The 25643-nt window shown below is 38.7% G+C and overlaps 1 protein-coding gene across 3 annotated transcripts in view; it reads left to right on the forward strand.

Annotated features, from left to right (window-relative positions):
* The first annotated feature begins 2910 nt into the window (after window positions 1-2910).
* The window catches only part of LOC121315131 (inactive phospholipase C-like protein 2), a 31737-nt gene continuing 9004 nt past the window's right edge, over window positions 2911-25643 (forward strand). The window contains exons 1-4 of one of the 3 annotated variants that reach the window (XM_041249065.1): window positions 2911-5384; window positions 8597-8800; window positions 20111-20186; window positions 24841-24950. In XM_041249065.1, coding sequence (XP_041104999.1) covers window positions 2958-5384; window positions 8597-8800; window positions 20111-20186; window positions 24841-24950 — 2817 coding nt within the window. In that variant the 5' untranslated portion in view covers window positions 2911-2957. The remainder of the gene's footprint in view (window positions 5385-8596; window positions 8801-20110; window positions 20187-24840; window positions 24951-25643) is intronic. The other 2 variants (XM_041249067.1, XM_041249066.1) reach the window with 2 other exon arrangements.

Below are 25643 nucleotides of genomic sequence, written 5' to 3' on the forward strand. Positions count from 1 at the left end.
TGTTACCTTTCGATGAATGCTGGCATATTGAGCAGTAAGAAACACTTCATGTGAATTTTCCACACCCTCCCTATTATCCAAGGTGGTCGTGATAGTCCGTACCACATTTCATGGCACTGAAGTAAAGACAGGCAACATGTGCAGTTACAATATAAACAGTACAGAATTTAACATTTTTATCAATTCCCCAATCTATAGTGCTTGGGGGTGGATGTCCCTAGACAAAGGAATAGAATTCACACTGATGAAGGTTTCAAAAACATGTTTTTGTCATTCCTTAGAATGTGGAAGTATAAGGAATAACGTGTCCCACCTTTTAAATTGAGGGTATGGTGATTTCATGATTGTAGCGTTCTGATTATAGCTGTGGTAGTAGGTGTATGTCACTAACATGTATATGAAATAATCTCTAGTCACTAAAATCTTTATTTTTATTTTTTGTTTGTACGTACTGGCAGGATGCCCTTTAACTGCTAAGCAAATGTTATGTGTGTCTGGTCTGTTTACATCAAATATGTACTGATTTCAAGGAACAATTGAAACTCAGGAAGACTATAACCATTATTATTGATTTTGTTTCTCCTGGCGTGCTTTGAGTTTTTAAAAAATCATTTCTAACTACTTCATCTGAGCTACAATAGAATCTGATCCACCTACTGTTGAATCAGTGGTGCCCAGGGTGCATTTCTCAACCATTTCTCTACTGAGAAGCTGCTGGCAGAATCTTATACCCCTTCTTCACTGGCACATCCAACCCTTGAGGGCTCGGTACAGTACGGGTACGAGTGGTTCTCCACTGGCTATTTGTAAAGCTAAGCGAGAACCAAACCGTATAACTCTGGCCTCACAACATATCTGAATCCGGTTGCGAGCCGACCCGAGCCAGGGGCAGGGTTAAGTATTTTCGTCATTAAGTTGCATCAGTCAGTACACTCCAGAAAGACAAACAACAAACAACATGCCGGTCAGCTAGTGTGATGAGAGAAAAGTACAGCCTTGGAACGCTGAGGAAGTGCAGGCTCTAGTTTCTCTGTGTACAGATAGAAGTGTTCAGGAAGATTGGATGTTGTGTGTCAGAAATGAGAAAGTTTATGCCAGAATGTCTGACGATTTGAAGCAAGTAGGCATAAACCATGTGTACGGTACACTTAAATCACACACTCAGACACACACAAGTATACCAAATGTGTCATCCTCGACCTTTATTATATTAATATAAAAGAAAAAAAATGCGGAAAATAAAAAAAATAAACTTATTTACAAAAATGTAGGAAAGCTAAATCCAGCTGTACCACACATACAGCTCTGGCTGTCGTTACGCTTGTGCAGATTCTTTTTAAAGCACCCAAACAAAAAACAACTCTAGAAAAAAATGACAGCTATCCTTAAAACGGGATCTCTTTGGCAAAATTTATTTTTAAAACTTTTTTTTTTTTTTTTTTTTTTTTTTCCCATCCAGCAGAACTAATTGAACTTTACAGTGGAAAAGAGGTGTTATATACCACTGTAACAGATTTCTCTGGAGTTAATAGAAATAATTGCATTATGGGTTGCTTGCAGTCGTCTAGAGGATCTTTAATTGTGCACACTTAAAAACAAGAAAACAGTAAGAAGAACAGGCATATTTGTATTCTTGTTTCTCTTTTTGACTCTGTTATTAAGGCAACGCCCAGTGTTAACCACAAGGGATATATTTACATTCATGATAAAGGAAGGACTTAACTGTCCTCTACAGTTAACTTTTACTTTTGTATCCTGAAGAACTGGCGACAGCGGGGCAGTCAAAGATGGATCGATTTCATTAATTTATTGATTTATTAATGAACATCTGGCCGTATAATTCCAGTTCTTAAATGTGATTGAGCAATATCTTAATCAAACTAAAGTGTGTATCACAGGATATGATGACTACAGAACATGACAGGACAGAGTAGTTTGTGCATTGCTGTTAAAAAGACAAACCCTCATGGCTGTAGTACAGCTTGAATGAACCTGTTTTATAGATTTCACACAGATTGTTTGAAGCTTTGTGTTGCCGGTGTATTTGTTAGACTGAGTATGCTCAATCGATCTACTGAAGGCGGTATGGGATCTAAATGCCGCTATAAAAGTCCCTCTCTAGCATTTTACATATTTGTACAGACAGAAATGCACTAGAGGCTTATATGCACTGTTAACTGTTCTCTGTATTGAAATATCCCTGTGGCAGTTTTTTGATATGCCAATGTTTAGACCTCATAGTGGCTTTAAAGTTAGTACACAGCTAATTTATATTCTATGAATCTCTGAAAGAAGTTCCAGTGCAGTTGGTTTCCAGTGCAAAATAGGTCATATGTTGTAGTTAAACAGTGTGATCCAGCATTATTAATGCAGCATGTCCTATACAAACTGAAATAATAGACTACAGTACCTAGCTAGAATGTGTATGCAGCTACTGAAGGTACTGTATATTGTTGTATACTGGAAGTATAAAGACATCATTTTGGTTATGAGGTTTCATGGCATACAAACGGCAGTTTAAACAAAGTGTGTGTATGTATGTATATATATATATATATATATATATATATATATATATATATTTTATAATTTTAAAGTAAATATATATATATATATATATATATATATATATATATATATATATATATATATATATATATATATATATATATAAAGATTAAAGATATTGTTACATTTTCCTATAGAAATTTAGTTGCTTATACATTACTTTTTAAGTGTTAAGACTTCTCATCTAGATGTACTGTGCTTAACTTTACAAAATCTGCAGTTACTCCCAATAACTGAAGATGACCCCTAAGCCAGGGCTATCAAACTGTATTCTTAAATGCCCCCAACCATTAAAACTGAACTGTCAGTAATCAGTGTTTTCTCTTTTTGTTACCTAGGATGGCTCACGACAGCGACGAGAGAGAAAAAAGACGGTTTCTTTCAGTAGCATGCCCACTGAGAAGAAAATCAGCAGTGCTAGTGACTGTATCAATGCCATGGTGGAGGGCTCGGAACTCAAAAAGGTCCGCTCTAATGCCAGAGTGTACCATAGGTATTTTTTGTTAGATGCAGACATGCAGTCGCTGAGGTGGGAGCCATCAAAAAAAGAGTCTGAAAAAGCAAAGATTGACATCAAATCTGTTAAAGAGGTGCGGACAGGAAAGAATACTGATATTTTTCGCACCAATGGAGTTTATGAACAGATATCGGAAGACTGTGCATTTTCGATCATATACGGTGAAAACTATGAATCGCTGGACTTGGTAGCCAACTCTGCTGACGTGGCGAACGTATGGGTGACAGGGCTGAGGTACCTGATCTCTTATGGGAAACAAACTCTGGACATGATCGAGAGCAGTCAAAACAGCATGCGGATTTCATGGCTCTCTGACCTCTTTTCAGAGACGGATGTTAACGGTGCTGAGCACATTGCTTTAGGAACAGCTGTTCAGCTGATCAAAACCTTAAACCCGGGCTTGAAGAATGTCAAGATAGAACTCAAGTTCAAAGAGTTTCACAAAGCAAAAGACAACGTTGTCACGAAGGAGGAGTTCATTGAAGTTTTTCACGAACTTTGCACAAGGCCAGAGATCTACTTTCTCTTGGTTCAGTTCTCAAGCAATAAAGAGTTTCTGGATGCCAAGGACCTCATGATGTTTCTAGAGGCAGAGCAGGGAATGGCTCATGTCAACGAGGATACCAGCCTGGAAATTATTCAAAAATACGAGCCGTCAAAAAAAGGCCAGCAGAAGGGCTGGCTGTCTTTGGATGGTTTTACCAAATACCTCATGTCCCACGAGTGCCATATATTCGACCCTGAACATAAGAATGTGTGCCAGGAAATGCATCAGCCCCTGTCCCACTATTACCTGAATGCATCTCACAATACCTACTTGATAGAAGACCAGTTCCGGGGCCCTTCTGACATCACAGGATACATACGCGCCCTCAAAATGGGTTGCCGAAGTGTTGAGGTGGACGTCTGGGACGGTCCAGACAATGAGCCAGTAATATACACGGGGCATACCATGACGTCACAAATAGTCTTCCGTAGTGTCATTGACATTATCAACAAATATGCCTTTGTGGCGTCCGAATACCCCTTGATAATCTGTTTAGAAAACCACTGTTCCATCAAGCAGCAGAAGGTCATGTTTCAACACCTGAAAAAGATCCTGGGGGATAAACTCTACACCGAGTTGCCTAATGCAGAGGAAAGCTATCTCCCATCTCCTTACGCTTTAAAAGGTAAAATCCTACTGAAAGCCAAAAAGCTTGCGGCTAACTGCACCAGCCCAGAGGGAGATGTGACCGATGAAGATGAGGGGGCAGAGATGTCTCAGAAGGCAGGTAATGAAGCAGGGGAGCATCCAAACTTTGTTACCCAGAAGACATTTCAGCTCTGCAAAGACCTTTCCGATATGGTTAGCCTCTGTAAGTCAGTCACGTTCAAAGACTTCCAGCTGTCTTTCCAGAATCAGAAATACTGGGAAACCTGCTCTTTCAATGAAGTGCTTGCAACCGGCTATGCCAACGAACACCCTGGCGATTTTGTCAACTACAACAAAAAGTTTCTTGCAAGGGTCTATCCAAGTCCCATGAGAATAGATTCTAGTAACATGAACCCCCAGGATTTCTGGAAGTGTGGCTGTCAGATAGTGGCTATGAATTTTCAAACCCCAGGCTTGATGATGGACCTTAATATTGGCTGGTTCCGCCAAAATGGCAACTGTGGCTACGTACTCCGGCCCGCCATCATGAGAGAAGAGGTGTCTTATTTCAGTGCCAACACTAAAGATTCGGTTCCTGGTGTCTCCCCTCAGCTCCTTCACATTAAGATCATCAGTGGGCAGAACTTTCCCAAGCCCAAAGGTTCAGGGTCCAAGGGAGATGTGGTGGATCCTTATGTTTATGTGGAGATCCATGGGATACCAGCGGACTGTGCTGAGCAAAGGACAAAAACCATTAATCAGAATGGTGACAATCCCATTTTCGATGAGAGCTTTGAGTTTCAGATCAACCTGCCGGAGTTGGCCATGGTGCGCTTTGTAGTGCTGGATGACGATTACATTGGGGATGAGTTTATTGGACAGTATACCATTCCTTTCGAGTGCTTGCAGCCTGGCTTTCGCCACGTTCCCCTGCAGTCCCTAACAGGGGAGATGTTGCCCCATGCCTGGATTTTTGTGCATGTGGCCATGACCAACCGCAGGGGAGGGGGGAAGCCACACAAACGGGGACTCTCTGTGAAGAAGGGGAAGAAGTCCAGAGAGTATGCCACCATGAGAATATTGGTGGTTAAAGCAGTAGACGAGGTCTTCAAGAATGCATTGCAGCCTTTAAGAGAAGCCACAGATCTCAGAGAGAACATGCAGGTAAGCTGTTAACCGATTTTATATACTACTAATATACTGCTGTGTGTGTGCGTGCGTGCGTGCGTGCGTGCGTGCGCGCGCGCGCGCGCGTGCGTGTGTGTGTGTGTGTGTGTGTGTGTACTGTCCAATCAGAAAAAAATCCCTTAAAATCTAACCTTGATTAGCCCCACGCTAAACCGGGTATGTTTGTCCGACATACGGAGGTGTCTGGTTTAAAATAATACAATAAAATCGCACACACATACATTTATAGTGCTCAATGGGCCTCATCATGGGAGTAAATGACCAGAATTACCACGTGGCAGGGGAAAGTCAAACTGCGTTTATCACAATGACAGCAACCCAAGAGGACAGATTGAGGAATCTAAAGTTTACAGACCAGGAGCTAATGTATTAGCAGAAGTGGTGGGGGATTATGAAAGGCTTTTTGGTGTTTAATCAGCAAGAACATTAACTTCAATAAAGAGGGCCATCTGGCAAAATATTAAGGACTGTAAAATATAAAGGGGGGTGGGGGTGGTGGTTATGCTTTCCCCAAAGACTCACCGTCCTGCGAGAGTCAAAGCGGAGAAAGTCATTTATGTTTAACTCTGCAAATCAAATAAATATTTGTTTGTACAACTTGATGTCCCAGTGATTTATTTTGTGATATTAATCAAAAGTTAGTGAAGAACTCGCTCAGTCAATTAAAAGTTCACTATTTACATTTCAAAAAATGTTTGGCGAAACGTCAATTTTTGAATGTTAAAGTGATGTTGTTTGATACTCTCACTCTGTATACACTCTGTGTGTGTGTGTGTGTGTATATATATATATATATATATTTTAACATATCCAAAATTGTTGCATATGACAAGAAGCCAACCAGTTCCATATACACCTACCTCCCTCGTAATCTTCATGTATCCTGGACTGTCTGAGGATGTACGAGTCGTGTGCTTCGTCAGGATAGCTGGCGGCCACATCAGCAATCCTCAGTTTCACATCACACACCATTTGTACATGGTGGGTATTTCAAATAATAAGATATTCGAATATACCAAGAGCTTTGAATACACGAATACTTGACCTCTAATTACACATAACAGCGACAGATCTTTAGAATGTATCGGCAGCGACCACACATAGGGAAGCATAGACAGATACATCAACAGCAACAGCCAAGAAACATCTAAGGCATCTAATGCATTTAAAGAATTAAAATATTTAAACTAGAAGTAAGAAATAAGAATACACAGCAGAGGGGTTTTAAGTGTAAAACGTAGAACTGTATCAAAAAGACCTTCAAAACTTTCAACTGCATTTAACACCCTTGACGACTTATATAAAACACACAACACAACTGCGTACTGGGCACAGTAAAATATGCAATGCTTGTTTGTTTTTTGCCACATTCTGTGTTTTCTTCCGAAGTAGCAGGTGGGTGCTTGCATTTTAGATGATTGAACATTTAAGTTATAGTACAGTACAAAACACTTGTGCTGAAGACTTCTTTCAAAATACTTCCACACATTGCTTTTTTTTAAGATGCCATTTTCATTGCTCATGTATTCCCTTAGCCAATAGGAGAGCTACGTAGTGAAGGGTGCTTAGCCAACAGCAAAGCTAGGTAGTGAAGGGTGCCCATCTCACTGTCAGTTATCAGTGAGGTGACAATTGTAGTGGCTGATTACTTTTAACTTCCTCCTCTGACAAAAATACTGTGCCAGGTTTTTCCAGGCGTAATTAGCGCATTTTAGCATTTGTTTTAAAAATGAACGAGTATTCGAAACTTGATCAAAGTATTCGAGTAGTAATTTTATGTAGAATACTCAATTACTTGAATATTAAACTCACCCCTACTTCCTGTTATAAAAGGTATGTTCTATATCCTTGGGTGGTGAAAGTACTAGATGGGTGCAATCAATAGCCCCCAAAACATTTGGAAAGCCAGACGCTGTTTAGTGAATGAGGCCCAATGTATAAAAATCATTGCGCTGAAATAAAACTAATGTGTTTTGGGTAGGCTACACATTATATTATGAAAAAAATATAAATATGTACAGTATGCCTATGCAGTATACAGTACAGTAATAAAATCAAATGAACACCTAGCCCACTTTCTTTTTACTTTAGCCTGTAGGCTACCAGTAACACAATAACCATGCTGCTGCATTGCACACATTACAATGCGAATACAAGATTATTTGATTTTAGCATTTTTGAATTATTATTATTATTATTAGCTTGGCCTACTTAGTAGCTAGACAGTTAACACAAAATAGATCATTGTGCCGCATTGACAATTTATTATACTTACAGGAGGACAGTCAATTCTCGTAAATATGAATTTCAAACGACCAGCAACAATTTTTTCATTATACCACTAATTCGTATTATCAGTAGCCTATAAGCCAAATGTATACTGTCAGTTTTTATTTGTTAGCCAGGGGTTCAGTGCTAAATTGAGTACTATTATAAACCCCCTGCACATTAATAAAATAGGTGTGTTTCCTATTCCTATACAGATGTTCAGAATAGCTGGAGGGGTTAGTGGCACATGTGTGAAAAATGCTTTTAGGGAAAAATAGGTATTTGATTGTTCGCCTCAAAATTAATTGAGCACAACTGACAACGCAAGAGAAAAAGCAGACTGGGTCATGCCAGCAACAATTGTGACTGTTTAAAACATGCTTTCAAAAGTTCTTAACAAATTGATGCAATTGTAAGTGTCGCAGTTGTGGCAGCTTTAGTACATCTCATTATAATATTTGAGAACCCTCATTTGCACTGTCTCTGCCCCCTTTTTGTGAATTTATGCAGCAATACCCGTAATTACATATTGATGTAAGGCTGAACCGCAAAGAAGGACTGCGGCTGCAAAGCATTCTCTAAAAAGTTGTAACAGCATTGAGCTTGTTTAGTACATTTCACCCGAGACACTCTTTGCAACTGGTGTGCGACTATTACGACAGCCACAACACTTTAGTACATCTACTAATATACATATTTAAATAAGTATATTGCAGCTCTCTTTAATAACAGATTTTCTCTTAATACAGTACGTATGACAATATGCATACTTTGCGAATTACTGCAACTGAAATGCAAATTGCGGTATGTTTGCGCTGCAGCTGGCCCATCTTAGTACACCTACCCCTCGGTTTAGAACGTTGTATTGTTAATAATGCCGCACGCTACTTTTTTGTCCCTGTTTTTTTTTTTTTTTTTAGAATGCAATTGTGCCATTTAAAGAGTTGTGTGGACTGTCAGCTGTGGCTAATCTAATGCAGTGCATCCTGGCACTGTCAACGCGCCTCATGAGTGGAGACAATACGCCCTATGTGCTATTCAACCTCAAGGGCCAGTTCCCTACCATGGAGCCTCAGGGGTTGATCCCAGAGATGCTGAAGAAGATTGTGACTGCGTATGATGCTGTAAGTAACACACACTGTACTGTTATCCTTGAGAATCCTGTATGATGTGCATTATAATGACTTTATTTTCTTAAATTACTTTTAAACTAGCACTATTACAGTATGTAGTTTGAAAGAAATACAAATAAAATCAAGGGTTAAAAATCACATCTGTCTTTGTTACCCTTAGAGGTGAATGGACTTTTAACTGGACTGTCAGTGAATTAAAACAAATCAATTACAATCATCTAAAAGTACAGAGGAGACATTAATGCTTGCACTATCAGTGCACCAGAGCAGACATTTTGAAAAGAGCTTTGAAATAGACTTCAAAGTTTTATAAGTGCAAAAAGTTGTCAGGATTTTAACAATGAAAATAAAAATGACAGGTACATTATTTAAACAGTTGTAGCAACACGTGAGGACGTGTAACGCTAGATTTTTCAGAACCCCGCTACCTACTCTTTAACTTATAACACAGGACAGAAACAAATTGAAAACATGGATTGCGATTTGGAACAAAATATGTGTTGTGGCTGATGACCTTTTTCAGATGTGTACACTGTTTACATGGCTGAAAAATCCAGTGCCAGCAACTGCCAGTTGTTTGTCCTTGATACTGTCCTGAGGGAATTTTTCGTAAGCTTGACCGCACAGCTCTTTTCCCACCGCTGATAGGCAGAAGCTCAAGCAGGTGGATTGTGGGATTTGTAGGCACAGGCTGGGAAAAGCGGATGAAAGAAGGAGGTCCACAAACTACACATTTAAGATACAGGTATATCATTTCTAACTGGCATCTCTGCCTGCTTGGAACGTGATTGGCTAAGATGATCTTTGAGGTTCATAACACCGGTAATATATTTTATTGTCAGTCCATTACATTTTTAAAATACAGAATAATTTCCTGTAAAAGGAATGAATGCAAGATCTCGGAGGGCAGCACTGTTCTAGTCAGACTTTCAGTAACAAAGGAAAACAAATACATTTTTAAATAATGATATTTTGGAATAAAGAGGCAAACCTATAATTTAAACGGGTGAGTCGTTTTTAAGTAAGTAATCTGTGTTGAGCACAGTTGTTCTGATTTTGATTAGAAAGAACATAAGACGAACATAAAAAAAAAAAAAAAAAAAATTACAAACGAGAGGAGGTCATCTTACTCGTTTGGTTGTTAGTAGCTTATTGTCCCAGAATTTCATTAAAGCTTCTTGAAGGATCCCAGGGTGTCAAATTAAGTGCCGCACATATTTGTTTTATTGTGGTTTTGATTTCTGAGGCACAAATCAAATAAATGGTACAATGTATTTGAATTTAAACTTTAATAATTATGGCCCCTAATCCCTCTTCCTGGTCCAGCATAGCTGCACTGGATGCACATCATTGCGCCATTGATGTGTTTGTGGAAGCACTGCTACAGTGAGAAGCTCTTCTGAAGCTTGCAGTTATTAGAACACACTTCATTGTAACAAACCACTACTGTATGAAGGACATACAAATAGCTTAGTTTTTAAACATGATGGTGTATTCACTTATAAAATTAATCTATGTGCTGTCAGATTTGATTCACTTTACAAAACCATTAAACACTGAAGCTCCTGAACTGTGTTTAAGCTGTTTGGGTTTGTGACCAGCACATCAAACCAATCCACGTATGCTTTTTAATTTTTTTCTGACTTCCCATCTCCAGAACCTTCAGTGTCTGCTCTTGTAGTGTGGAGCAGCAGAGATTAGCACCCCATGCTGTTGATTCATAAGCTGAGCTACTAGAAGCTCAGGCTGTGCTTTTCAACAACAACTGTACCGACTGTATTAATTGGCAGACCAATTAAAGGGTCATTCACTTCTATTAGGGTACCAAAGTGTAGCACGAGAGACCGTTTTTGAAATTGTATTTAGATTTTGTTTGTATTTCTTTAATGTAGTTACTGTAAGCACTTTATAAAAGTGTGCTTTAGCCTTTGCCCCCTGACGAAGGCAGTTCTGTGCTGAAACGGTGATATGTTTTTATGAATTAGAGATATACAATTTTGGAGCTCAATTGAGGGTGCGGTTCTCTTTTTCTATATTTTCTGAAGGCGATGCTTGGTATTGCATCAAAGGGAGCTGTAATATATATTCATTTATAGGGGAAAAATGCAGACTACATGCATACCTTATAATTATATGTCATGTGGGTAAAGCTGTTTGTTGTGTTACTTAGAAATGGGTTTGTGGAAGAACTGCATAACTGAATTTTGAGAGTGTTTGCAGACCACCTGGAGTTTACTTATGTGGTCAGGGGATCGCAGGTTGGGAACCACTGCTGTACAGTACCTTATGAAACACAAACAGTATTTTTATCCAACCTCAGCATCTTTACTGGAGCATTGTATAGAAAATGAAATGCCTTGTTCACATGGTAAACTGGTGTAGAAAAGCCTATAACAGCTGCATCTTAAACACAGAGCTGATTAAAACCAAAACCAAGAATGTGATCTGATAAGCTAATATGCTGACTGTAATAAAAATAGACACCCATGCCTGATCCAAACATCTCCCTGTAATTTACCAGGAATGCCTTCTGTGACATCCTGTGCAAGTCTTCGGGATACACAAATAACAGTGCCTTTTAAAATGCCACAGTAATTGTAATGCTCAACACATTGCTGAAGCTAAAAAAAAGTACATATGTAGGAATGCCACCATTTAGCACGTATCAGCGACTTATCTGTCAGCCCTCACTGTTTGTAGGAAAACATATTTAAACGATTATAATACTATACTTGACATCAACAAAATAATGCATACATTAATACCAAAATTGAAGTAATATGTTAAAAAATAAAAAAGATCAAGTTACTACTTGTGCATGCTTTGATAATAAGCTCTTTTTAGAGCCCAACTTGTGTATAATTTCCAAGCTGCAATTAAAGGCAACATAATAACATACAGAATATTATGAATCAATACACAATGTCTTCATTGGACAACTAAAATATAAATACATGTTTATTTTAAGTCTCATATCATATTAAATATGGAGCATACCTCCCGGGCCTGGTGTACGTTCTGCTACATGCATTTAGTACAGAGTAGACAGTCACTGAATGTCCAACTACAAGTCAGATTAAAACAGTGCCCATAGTCAATGTAGCTCTTAACCCTCATTTCAACCATCAGGTTCGTATGGAGGAGCACGCTGTAGTGTGCTTGTTTTAGTGTCTACTTTGGTGAAATGTCCCCAAACAAAACCTTTGGTATCGGCTCGCTTATGAATATTAACCACAGCGGTTTGAGTATAAAGAATTATGCCATGACCACCGACAATATTGCATTGTATGATGTCTCTTTTGTTGTAAAATACCTTGTATTAATTAAATTGAACAATTAAATATAGCTTTAATTACGTGCAATGGTGCATTTGTTACCCATATCTACAGTACTGATATCACTGCTCTTTTAAGAACACGTGTTTATCTTTCAGGAGCAGAAGTCATAGAAAGAAAGAATTCTTTATTTAATTTGTATTTATTGTTATTGGGCTGCAGCGGCAGGCTTAGCGTGGTTAATGGGTCCGTTCAGACCACTTATATTTGTTGCAGTACAAGATAGATTATACGATTAGTAATTTTCTAAACGATTAACAATTTTTTAATCAATTTATTTGAATAAATGATTACACATGCCCATCCCTACTACCAATGCAGACATTAATACTGTCAGCAGTGCAAAGATTAACTCAAAGGCATATTGATTAACACCAACACAGGAACAGCAGCTTAGAAATATTTATGAATGTTATTTTTTTCAATAAATTGTGCTACCTATTTTAAAATATACAATCTTAGATGATAGAACCCAATTTGTTTTATGCAGCTAATTACAGTTCATGGATGATTTATATGTGTTTGACATACAATATGCGTTTATCAGTTCAGTGAATGCTGTATCCACAGTAACACATGTAAGAATACGCTATTATGTACAGGTGTACAGTGTTGCTACAGTGGAAGGATATGCAGATCTGTGATTGACCCTGCCATACCTCAGCAGCAGTAGTAATGCGACCCTCAGGGTAAAATCAGATGCTTTACATTTACCTCTTTTAAGAATGTTACCAAGTCCAGGCTATTCCTTTGCTGACCGAGGACAGGAGCTCCCAGGGGGCGGCGCTCAATTGGCCGAGCGCTGCCCCGGGGGAGGGAGGGTTAGGTCGGCCAGGGTGTCCTCGGCTCACTGCGCACCAGCGACCCCTGTGGACTGGCCGGGCGCCTCCGGGCTTGCCTGTAAGCTGCCCAGGGCTGCGTTGTCCTCCGACTGTAGGTCTTGGTGGCTGCATGGTGAGTCTGCAGGGTGTAAAAAAGCAGGCGGCTAAAGGCACATGCTTCGGAGGGCTGCGTGTGTCCGTCTTCGCCCCTCCCGAGTCAGCGCAGGGGTGGTAGCTGTGAGCTGAGCTAAACAAAATAATTGGACCTAAACAAAATAATTGGACACTACTAAATTGGGGAGAAAATAAGAAAAAACTAATTGACGACTACTAAATTATTATTATTATTAATGTTACTAGAAGTTAGGGCTTCCCTTTTGTTTTGCAACATAACAATTTCAATTTGCAGGGTCTTTATGCACAATCTGTTCATCCAACAGTGTGGCCCCCCCCACTTTGTTATCCTTGATGGAGCCTCTGGGTTTATGTATTCGAACTCTGCTCACAACTATGGTGACTGACTGTTCTTAGGTTTGGCTTCACTTATTTAGGGAATTTTAACACCACCTTTCCAGTATATGCCATCACAAAGCATCTGTAGTGCATCTACTGTACACTGCAGGGTGTAAGCAACACACCTTGAATGTCTTTCTCAGTATTGATTTTTCTGTCCTCTCCATTTGTAAACTAAATATCATCTCAAGGGTTTATTTGTCTCCTTGCAGATGAATACATAATTGAAATGTATGAGTGCATTATTCAGTACTGAATCTCCCAGGATGCTATTTTAATCATCTAAACAGCAATGGGTTATCTAAATACCTCTGCTATTCACTCACGCGCCACACACTGTACTTGCATCATTGGCATTCTTTCTTAACCTTGTTACACAGTCTTTAGGTCATTTTATGACTTTTAACAAAGAAGGAAGACATCTCAGAAAAAGGTCATGAATGTAGATTCTTGAACATCATGCCAGCCCCTTTCAATAAGAATAAAATACTACTGAGCTTGCATTTTCTGGGGTTGTAGTTTGCATGACGTGATGATTTATGGAATATTCACATCACTGTATATCATTCACATTACTGTATATCAGCACTGCTTTGTACTGTGCATGGATTTACACTTATAAGCCCTGTCACAGACTAGATAACTAGATTTTAATTTATTTAGTTTTAGACAAATTCCCTAAGAATACATTTTTAATTACAGCATATTGTTCCAATTCGTGGCAACTAGAGACTAAAACCACACTATAAAACTCTTCACCGCTATAGCTTTGGACACTAAAACATTGCTTATTTTTTCTGTTTAAAGTGTACTGTAATTTTCCTCACAACTCACTAAGTAGTAATGAAAAGAGATCTCAATTATTGTAGCGTTACATACGAAATTTACAGCTGCTAAAGTTAATTCAGATACTGCATCTGAAAAGCCCTCTTGCAGTAAAATATTATAGGGAGTGCAATGCAGATGCCTTGCTTTATTAGTCTTTTTTGTTGGCTTGCATTTCTAAATAATTCAAGTCAGTGTTCGTGCTAAAACATGGATCAACAACACCCTTTAATATGTTTCCCTTAATGTGCTGCTGTTGAACTTATAACTGCAGTGTCCTGCAGTTATGCATGTTGATCTATAGAGAGGCATGATCAATTGGCAGAAATAGATCTGTTGTAATGCCATTCCATGATACACATAGTTGGTAGTCCATTTCTCACTTGATTCCTTTCTATATACTCATGTGAGCTTTGTCTGTACTTCACTTGTGTTTAATAAATTAGATAGCAGAAAAAAAACAGGATAAGACAAAAGATAAAAAACAGTGGAGTGGTTTGCTGTATCAAATCAGTTTTACTCCTGAAGGTTGTTGCATAACATGTTTTGCCAAGGAGTTGCTTATTTATTTATTGCACTTATATAGTGCTTTTTATACAGAAGTATTGCAAATCACTGTACATAGCTGAAAAAAAGAACAAACATCAATACATTTGTAGAGCATGTCACACATACTACTGCCACACTCAGCCCATTAAAATACAGATTTAAACAGTGTACACATAATACAAAAGCAGCAATTTTAAAGTTACATTAAAACCCACTAAGATAAGAAAGCCATTTTATAAAAGTGCTTTTTTAGTCTTGACTTAAAAACTGTAACAGTCCCAGCTTCCCTTTCAAACGAAGGCAGAGCATTCCATAATTTAGGAGCTCTACAAGAAAAAGCCCTCCCTCCTCCCGTGTTGCTTTTGTTGACCCTCGGAATAACCAACAGGCCTGTATCCTGTGATCTCAGAGTGCGGTTTGGAAGATACGGGGTCAGTAACTCCTGCAAATAACTAGGTGATAATCCATTCAGGGCCTTGTAAGTTAACAGCTAAATCTTAAAATCAATTGTATACTGCACAAGGAGCCAATGTAAAGAGGCCAAAACAGGTAATATGTTCACTTTTCCTGGTTTTCGTCAGAATTCTAGCGGCGGTATTCTGAACAAGCTGCAAGCAAGACACCACACGTTTTGGGACACCAGAAAAAAAAAGTGCATTACAATAATCAATTCTAGATGAAACAATGGCATGCATCAGTCTCTCGACATCAGATACAGAAATAATTAGTTTAAGTTTGGCTATATTTCTCAAATGTAAAAAATATACTTCAGTAACTTCCCTAATATGAGTCTCAAATGATAGACCAAGATCAAAACTCTTAATTTCTAGTTAAAAGGGGCGAGCTCATGTAATCCCACATTTACTTCTAGTTGTTTCTGTGATCCCACTAGCATAGCCTCGGTTTTATCTGAATTCAACATTAGAAAATTCTGTGACATCCAATGATGTCTGTAAGGCCAGTAGCTAATAACACCCAAGCAGAATAAATTCCTGGCTTTAGGGACAGATATAGCTGGGTTTCATCAGCATAGCAATGGAAGTTCACTCCGTGTCTGCGCATAATGTCACCTAACGGTATAATATATAATGAAAACAACAAAGGACCTAGAATGGAGTCCTGTGGAACATCACAGGCAACTTCCGATAATGCCGATTTTATCTCCCCAATAGAGACAAACTGAAACATGTCAGAAAGATAAGATTTGAACCAGGATAGGACCAGGCCAGACAGTCCCCCTGTGCTTTCAAGATGATGCAGTAGGATGGAATGGTCTACAGTATCAAAGACAGCACTTAGATCTAGAAGAATTAAAACTGATGAAAAGCCAGAGTCAGAGCTTATCAGCAGATCATTTAAAACTCTGACAAGGGCTGTCTCTGTGCTGTGTGCAGCACGAAAACCAGACTGAAACTTCTCGAATCTACCGTTAAGAGCAAGAAATTCTTATAATTCAATTGCAACAACTCTCTAGAACCTGATCTAAGAATGGCAGGTTGTACCTTTTCACATAGCTCTGCTCCTCATCATTTAGGGATCCACCGATGAAAGGTTTGCAGCTGTGTAGTACCTGACTCATTTTGACTAGAAAATCTGTCAATGCTTCTGTTTTATAAGGGTATTGAGAAATGCATTGCCCCCTGTTGTGCATGAATTTGCATTTGTAAAAATAAATGATATACTGTACAAATATTAAATGATTGTGTTGCTTGAGTAAAAGAACATATGAACTGCCATGAATCTGAATTTGGTGTTCTAATTGTGTAATGTACAGTTACACAATTAGAAATGTACTGTACATTTAGTGTAATGTACAGTAACATAAAGGCCAGATTTATTGCTATAATTTAGTTTAGGAGGTGGGGGTACTTTTTTGTAGGTTTAGTCTGCATTCTGATGTTCAGATTTGTATTTTACCATCTGTTAACCACTGGTCCAGATTAACCTATATGCAAATGATGCTAATGTAGGGCCACCAGCAGGATTAGGCCCCCGCAAGGTTTACAAAAACTGCATGCAGGCAGACGGGCCCACACACAGGAAGAGAGGCGCACAGAAGCTTGCTTTCGGTTAATTTTGTTCTTTTATGACAGCTAGGCATTTCTTTCTCGATTACAACATAACTGGTTTCCGAGTTTCTCACGCAAGCAACTTCCTGCTAATGTACAAACAATACCAAATGCCCCACGCCCTCTAGTTCCTGGGAAAGATTCCTCCCTAGTCCTACTACATCAGGCAAAAAACTGCAGGACAAAATGTATGAATCAGGCTCAATTTACATATTCATTTATTTCAGTTATAGGGTCAATTTAAAAACCTGTCCTGTCTGAAATGTGCACATTATGACTCTTAAATTTTAGCAATGTTCTTTTTTCATTTGGGGGATGGAATTTTATGAAAAGCAGTGGGTAAAGATATACGTGTAAAATGGGAGAAGCTGAAGGAAATATCAATTGTCAATCACACAATGCAATGTCAATCACATTGAAAATAAAAGCTTTTTTAAAAAATGCAATTCTCAAGTCTGCAAAACATAAAAGTGCCTAATTGTGGTTTGAAACTGGAAAATGAATTGTTACCATGCACAGGCATGATGAAAAATACTGCAGAGTGACTGCATCTGTATTTGTCACCTTCTTTTTTTTTTTCATTTTTTATGCAAACTCCATGACTGAACATGTATTTAAGAACAATAAAGCCATGCTCAGTTCCTCTCAGTGCTGTGAAAGAGCAGGCTGGAAATGTCCAGTCCATGTGCCGCTCCCCTGCTCCATATACAATTGGCTTTCTCTGCTCCCCGCTCCGCTTCGCTCAACAACATGTCAATAACACCGTTAGCGTGGACCCCCCACGTCCTTTAATGCAGCCCTGGTTCACCATCACTGCAGAAAGTTGGCAGGCTTTATTTTGGCCTGTAGGTAAGTTGAGTATGAGACCCCTGTTGTAGACTATTCCAATGAACTGACAAGGGCTGTCTCTGTGCTGTGTGCAGCACGAAAACCAGACTGAAACTTCTCGAATCTACCGTTAAGAGCAAGAAATTCTTATAATTCAATTGCAACAACTCTCTAGAACCTGATCTAAGAATGGCAGGTTGTACCTTTTCACATAGCTCTGCTCCTCATCATTTAGGGATCCACCGATGAAAGGTTTGCAGCTGTGTAGTACCTGACTCATTTTGACTAGAAAATCTGTCAATGCTTCTGTTTTATAAGGGTATTGAGAAATGCATTGCCCCCTGTTGTGCATGAATTTGCATTTGTAAAAATAAATGATATACTGTACAAATATTAAATGATTGTGTTGCTTGAGTAAAAGAACATATGAACTGCCATGAATCTGAATTTGGTGTTCTAATTGTGTAATGTACAGTTACACAATTAGAAATGTACTGTACATTTAGTGTAATGTACAGTAACATAAAGGCCAGATTTATTGCTATAATTTAGTTTAGGAGGTGGGGGTACTTTTTTGTAGGTTTAGTCTGCATTCTGATGTTCAGATTTGTATTTTACCATCTGTTAACCACTGGTCCAGATTAACCTATATGCAAATGATGCTAATGTAGGGCCACCAGCAGGATTAGGCCCCCGCAAGGTTTACAAAAACTGCATGCAGGCAGACGGGCCCACACAGGAAGAGAGGCGCACAGAAGCTTGCTTTCGGTTAATTTTGTTCTTTTATGACAGCTAGGCATTTCTTTCTCGATTACAACATAACTGGTTTCCGAGTTTCTCACGCAAGCAACTTCCTGCTAATGTACAAACAATACCAAATGCCCCATGCCCTCTAGTTCCTGGGAAAGATCCCTCCCTAGTCCTACTACATCAGGCAAAAACTGCAGGACAAAATGTATGAATCAGGCTCAATTTACATATTCATTTATTTCAGTTATAGGGTCAATTTAAAAACCTGTCCTGTCTGAAATGTGCACAGTATGACTCTTAAATTTTAGCAATGTTCTTTTTTCATTTGGGGGATGGAATTTTATGAAAAAGCAGTGGGTAAAGATATACGTGTAAAATGGGAGAAGCTGAAGGAAATATCAATTGTCAATCACACAATGCAATGTCAATCACATTGAAAATAAAAGCTTTTTTAAAAAATGCAATTCTCAAGTCTGCAAAACATAAAAGTGCCTAATTGTGGTTTGAAACTGGAAAATGAATTGTTACCATGCACAGGCATGATGAAAAATACTGCAGAGTGACTGCATCTGTATTTGTCACCTTCTTTTTTTTTTTCATTTTTTATGCAAACTCCATGACTGAACATGTATTTAAGAACAATAAAGCCAATCTCAGTTCCTCTCAGTGCTGTGAAAGAGCAGGCTGGAAATGTCCAGTCCATGTGCCGCTCCCCTGCTCCATATACAATTGGCTTTCTCTGCTCCCCGCTCCGCTTCGCTCAACAACATGTCAATAACACCGTTAGCGTGGGCCCCCCACGTCCTTTAATGCAGCCCTGGTTCACCATCACTGCAGAAAGTTGGCAGGCTTTATTTTGGCCTGTAGGTAAGTTGAGTATGAGACCCCTGTTGTAGACTATTCCAATGAACTTTATTATTATTATTATTATTATTATTATTATTATTATTATTATTATTATTATTATTATTAGTAGTAGTAGTATTTGTATTACTGCTTTAATTTATTGTTGTGGAAATTACTCATATCTATGTATATTTGAGGTACTGGTTTCTTATTTAGAGGGTTATATAAAAACATTGCATGCTAAAGATGTTGGAGACATTGATACTTTATCCTCTGTGTGATTCTCTGAGTCAAGTTCCGTTACCAGTGGGATCAAAAAAAGGAATTGAATCTGGTACCACTGGAGCAGGCTCATTGGTCAGTTTCCCTAGTTACGGCATGCGCAGCTCCAGAATCGGATCAAGATTACGGATCAGTGGAGCCTGATCCAGATCTGCGTAGCACAACACCATTCTTTTTCATTAGTACAGTGTGAGAGCTAAATTTAGTGAATGGCGGTTTTTCTACTGTAATCAAGTAAGCTACAGTACATGTCATTTTTAATTCACTAAATGTTTTTTTGTTTCTCAGCTGTGCACTTCCTAATTACAGTCCGAAGTATATCTGTGCTGTGCTTTCACTGTTCTTAAAATGGTCAGTTTAAGAAATAAACCGGTTTCCCCTGCAGCAGCTGACCCTGCTTTAGTACAAAACTCACGCTACCCTTTCAAAATATGCATAAAATAAACAAGCTGCAAGATAATCTTATTTCAATCTGTTTCACAGATGATTCAGACCAGCAGGACTCTAATTGAAAATGCAGATGGGGTATATGAAAAGATAATGCAGTGCCAGAAAGCAGGTGAGTCCTTTGAAGTCACAGGAGTGTTTCCTACTTGAATGTTCATGATATCCTGTAGCTTTGTTTTTTTTTTTTACTTCTAATAGATTTGTACAGTGTTCAGAGGAAATCGGGCTTTCGTTTTTGATTTTGACAACAAAGAGGAAGGAAGTAGCACCTACAGTATATTAAATGTGAACTTCTGACAACGAAAATCATAAAAAGTGGAGGGCAACATATTTTTTTAATAATTCAAATATTTTAGAATGTTAGCCGTTATAAAATGGTATTTAAATGAGCATCAAATATAATTGAATCTCTCCAGGTATTAGTAGACTGTTAACTATGAGAAAACACATGTTCCATCTCACACTCATTGTCCTAAATCCATATAGATATTATTTTAAGACGTTATCTCCCCATTGTTCTGTCCAGTAACCCATAATATTCACTCACCTTGGCTTTAAGGTTTGTTACCATGTAAGCAACTCCTTTTCTCATAACAAACTCTCAAATACATATTTGCAGGGTTCACATTAAAAAAAAGGCTTAAAAGCAAACAAGCTCTCTCTCGCTCTCTCTGATTGTGTCAGATGCCTTCCAGGTATAACCCAGTAGCAATAAACAGCTGTGAAACACATCTGAAAATGTAAATGTTGTTCCCTTAACCAGATTGACACAACAGTGAGAGGCTTGTAACGCAGTTTGATGTACTGTAGGATGACGACAATAATGCCTGGGAGCTGCAATAACTGATCAAAAACATTTTAGGTAAAAAATGTAAAGCCACTGAAATGTAGCTCCTTGTCACAAGGACGGCTTGAGCGGCGTGTGTGGTGACATCAGAACCAGGAGGCAGTACACAGCAGACAGAGGGATGGGATTTAACCTCATCTGTGCCAACTAAACATTATCATGCCAGCGTTTCACCGGTCTCAAATAATAAATAACAGTAATAGCGGACGGTTTTCGTCCACCCGCGTATAAACAGCTACAATAACAACAGTAACGAGCACCTTGCCACATATGCCCCCCCTTTGTGCGCAGCACACATTGGCATCTCCCTCCTTAAAAACCCAGCGATCCTGGGCCGAGAAAGGAGACTTCAATGGGCCCATCGCTGGCAATGCTGTTAGTGATTCTGCTGGCAGTGGCATGGCTGACGGTGGCAATGCCGACAGCTTCCCAGCCGTCAGCGGAAATGCTGAGAGTGGCCAAATGAAACTGAAAAAAAAGGGCGTATCTCAAAGCCCAATGCATTACAGAGATAACACGGACATAACAAAGGAGAGAGCTGCTTCTGCATCCAGCGCTCAAAGAATATCACGGGCGTTTGCAGAGCTTTTTGAGATGTTATAGTATTAATATAATGACTGGGATCGCATTATTGAGGAGTTTGGTGATAAACGAGTGATCAGGAGAGGATTTATCAGTATGCACGTCTATAAAGAAGTATGTGAAAAATACAACGAACAAGGGGTGGGGCTTGGATGTAGATATAGTACTGAGTGTCCTTTTGCGATTCAATGACTTTTAAACCTGTTTTTTTAAGACTTGACCTTATTTCATTGAAGTGCATGAGGCCAGCACACTTGAGACTTGAATTCATTGAGCCACTGATGGTGGCATATTATTTGTATCCTGTCTGGTGAAAACAATCCAAAAATATGTGTTCATCCCTGGCAGTGAGCTGTTTGGACTTATAAGGCACTGTGTGCATTCCCAACACAGAGTGACGTGACAGTCGCCGTCCAGCTTTTCATTGCTGTGCAAACCATATTTATATATTGGTTCTGTATTTATTTTTACCTTTGTTTGCTTTAGTGTGATAACATACAGTACTGCATGATTTGCTATGCTTCCTCAAGCACACATACTGCTCCCTGTTTTCAGTGTCTGCTCAAAACCTTGTTTCACCTAAACCTGTGGCTTCAGCCCTCAATTGTAGCACTTAAATAAAAACGAAATCTTGAGCACATTAAAAAAAAAAAAAAAGCCTCTTAAAAGGAACAAGGAAGACGCCAGTGTCAAAGCCAGCCAAGAGAAACACGGCTGAGTTTTAAATAGGATATTTTGAAAAATGTGTAGCCTTTCGTGTTTCAAATGCTGCCTTGATTTTGTGCTTGTCCACCTGGGCTGATCAAATATCTAGGGTTTGTGTAGCAATCAGTCTCTGGATGTACACTTCATGTAATGTGTATTTAGTAAATTCTCATGTTTCACAATGTCAGAGGCATTGATTATATTCTCTTCTGCAGACTTGAAAGCAATTGCACATTTTCCCTCAAAACCCCTCAGAAGTATGTTTTCTTATTATTTAGATTTCTCAAGACAGACGCTAATCTGTTCATTTCCCATTAGCCATGTCATGGTTTACTGTGAGCTTAGTGTCAAACTGTCTCTGTAAAGTGCAGTGTTTATTAAATTAAACATGCAGCAATAACTGGAATGGATCAAACTGTTCCAGAAGATATTGCCCTCTCATTTACACTCACGGTAGTATCACTGACCTCCCTCTTCTTCTGTTGAACATCGTTTTGATCTCTGCTTGTTTTTGCATACTTCAGTATCAGATATGGAGATATTTAAAACAACAGAAATGTTGTTGTTTCAGCTTACTTGTAGTCTAGCTGCAGTACGATCAGGTGACCTATTCTGTTGTACAGTAAAGATATTGTGATGCAGCTGTTGTGTTGTATTTGAAATATTTGCATATCCTGAATCAAAATATTCCCACCAGTGACAGTTAATTAAGCGAGAAAGTATGTAGGACAATGCATTTTAGCACATTGGTAAGCACCGATACAATAATCCTGTTCCAAGTGATGTTTCTAAAGCTAAACTTACTGAAAGTGAATATCATGCGAAGGTATAAAGACATCTCCCAAGTAGGTGGTTTTAAGAACCGTATGCCTGTAAGTATTTGTAGTCTGTTTGTTTGAAGGCAGATTTTGTGTGCGTGTGAATTCAGTTGGCAGAACAACACAGTCTATCAACAGTTTTGGAAGATCCAAAAGGAAGCCCGTACAGATGCTTGTGAGAGGCCCTAGTGCCAGATTGTGGCCAGTGGCCTTTAAACATAGGAAGGAATTACAGTATGACTAAAACCACTTTTACACACAATGCCACCAACAAACGTCTCCAAAAATTCTTAAAGACCTTTTGAAGCAGCACAAAATTGCATCTATGCTGGTATAATACCATCATAACCCTTTCACACAGTGAAAGGGATCATGAGAGAACCTTTCAAATGGTCAATGGCAATAGAAACCACTTCAACTGTAAGCACAAAAAATGACGTTGTCTTTGGCTAAAGAAATGGTCTTGGGTGTGTTTTTTGTTTTTATTTTCATTTTCAATTATATCATACAATATAACAACTTGGTGAGGTCGCAGGAGCTTCAGGCACACAGTAGGTCTTGCGGTTTATTAAGAAAAAGGCAATACTGTATTGTTAAAAAATAAGAGATTCCAGCTGTTAAGGCAACAACAGTCTAAATATTCTGGATATTTTCTTTATATGGGATGCTTTTGTGAACGCTCAACTAGGGTAAGGGGATGCCAACACAGTGGTGTGTTTTTATCTATATCACTGATGTGGCTGCATTTCCATGGAAAGTTAGTAACTGGATCTTTTGTTTTGTACTGCACCGCAAATCCATTTGATTGCAAAGCATACTGTGTATCATTTAAAAACAACACTGTTTACAAAACGGCAAGAATCAAAAATACTAAATCTCTCATGATTTTGCTTACATGAGGACATTGTAATAGTGGAATTTAAAAATTGATGAGGAGTGCAGAGTGCATGACATTATTTCAAAGAATAATTCTGTCATGCAGAGCTATTCTTAAAATAAGGTGTCACAAGGTCCTTGTTGAATGTCAGTTTGTGGGAGCTGAAAAGTGATTAATGCACAATAACTTTCATTTCCCTTTTCATTTAAACAGAAGTGGATATCAAATCCCTTTCCGGCATTATAAGTTGTGCTTTTGACAGCCACTGTTAAACTTGGTTTAGCATTACTAATCCTACATGTGTACGCTATGCTGAGGCTCAAGAGCGGACAGTTTTGACAGCACCTGTCTTCTCCAGCTGGAACTGTTAACTCTGGTTCCCATTGTGAGAGGTGGCAAAACTAGAACTATCACACTAAACTAGAAGCAGGCTAGGTGAACCTTGCAGGGCTGTGCATTACAACAGAACCTCATAGGTACTGAAGTTACCAACTGAGCTCCGGAACTGATCAGATCACTCTTAAAATAGACCTATGATGAAAGTGTAATACCCAAAAATACTAAATGCTATGACAAGGTTAAAAAAAAAAAAAAAGAAAAAAAAAGCAATTTCAAAAATGAAAATTCAGTGAATCAAGAATCTGCTTGCAAATGTACCGACAGATGATGTGACCTGGGGCAAGAAATAAATCAGAATCCACAGCAACTTTGTTTTCCAGTGCCAGACTTTAAACCTGTACACAAGACTTTACTCAAATGAGTCAGTGTTCAATCTTTTTAGCCAACTTTGCATAAAGGCAAAATAACTTTAATTGGAATTCCAAATCATGTTATCTTGCATGAGACACCATGGTACAGTTTGGGTACACAAGCATCACAAACAAGAGATAAGGTTGTAATTGTCCAAAGTTAAAAACACTCCTCTTACTGTTTTCAGCCATGGAATTCCATGAGAACTTGCATCACATAGCAGCGAAAGAAGGTCTGAAAGGAAGGAAACTGCACAAGGCCGTGGAGAGTTTTACCTGGAACATCACTATTCTGAAGGTACAGTCTTACTTGTACTTTTTAATATATACAGTATATAGTACATATGGACTGGAGAGGAGGCTAATAGTAAGAAGAACTAACAGGGGGCTAGAATGCCTGAAGCCACAGGGGCCTTTAGTTTCCCACTATGAGCTGAGGTTGACAGTCCATGTTTGTTTTATAAATCAGTCAAGAAAGTAATGTTTTTGAAGTCCATAGTGCAGAGTTATTAAAGTTTTTATGGCATAGAACTTTCCGTCTGACTTTCTCACTGCGGCACAGAATTCTCAGACGAGTCTGTTGAGTTTTGAACGTCATATTTATTTACATCGTCGAGTTAGATTTGTTTGAATTGAAAGCAAAGTTTTTATGACAGTTTTTGTGTTTGCAGCATCTTTGTTTTGTAGTATATTTTGGAATTCATTTTACGCCACAAAATCACTGTCTAAGAGGTTGAGATGCGGGTCTGCCCGCCATTTTGCTTTATTGTGTGCCGAGAGGATGGACGCGCAGCACGAGGATGTAATTTGAGGGAGTAAGCAGTGTCATGGGCACAGTAGTTGGATTTTAACCAATCACATGCCAGAATTTCTAAAGACTGATTCATATACACACACACACACACACACACACACATATACAGTGCTCCCTCGCTATAATGCGGGTCTCGTAGGACATACAATATAAGCGTTCTAACCGAAGAGCGTTATA

This window comes from Polyodon spathula, chromosome 4, assembly GCF_017654505.1.
Source record: "Polyodon spathula isolate WHYD16114869_AA chromosome 4, ASM1765450v1, whole genome shotgun sequence".
NCBI lineage: Eukaryota > Metazoa > Chordata > Actinopteri > Acipenseriformes > Polyodontidae > Polyodon > Polyodon spathula.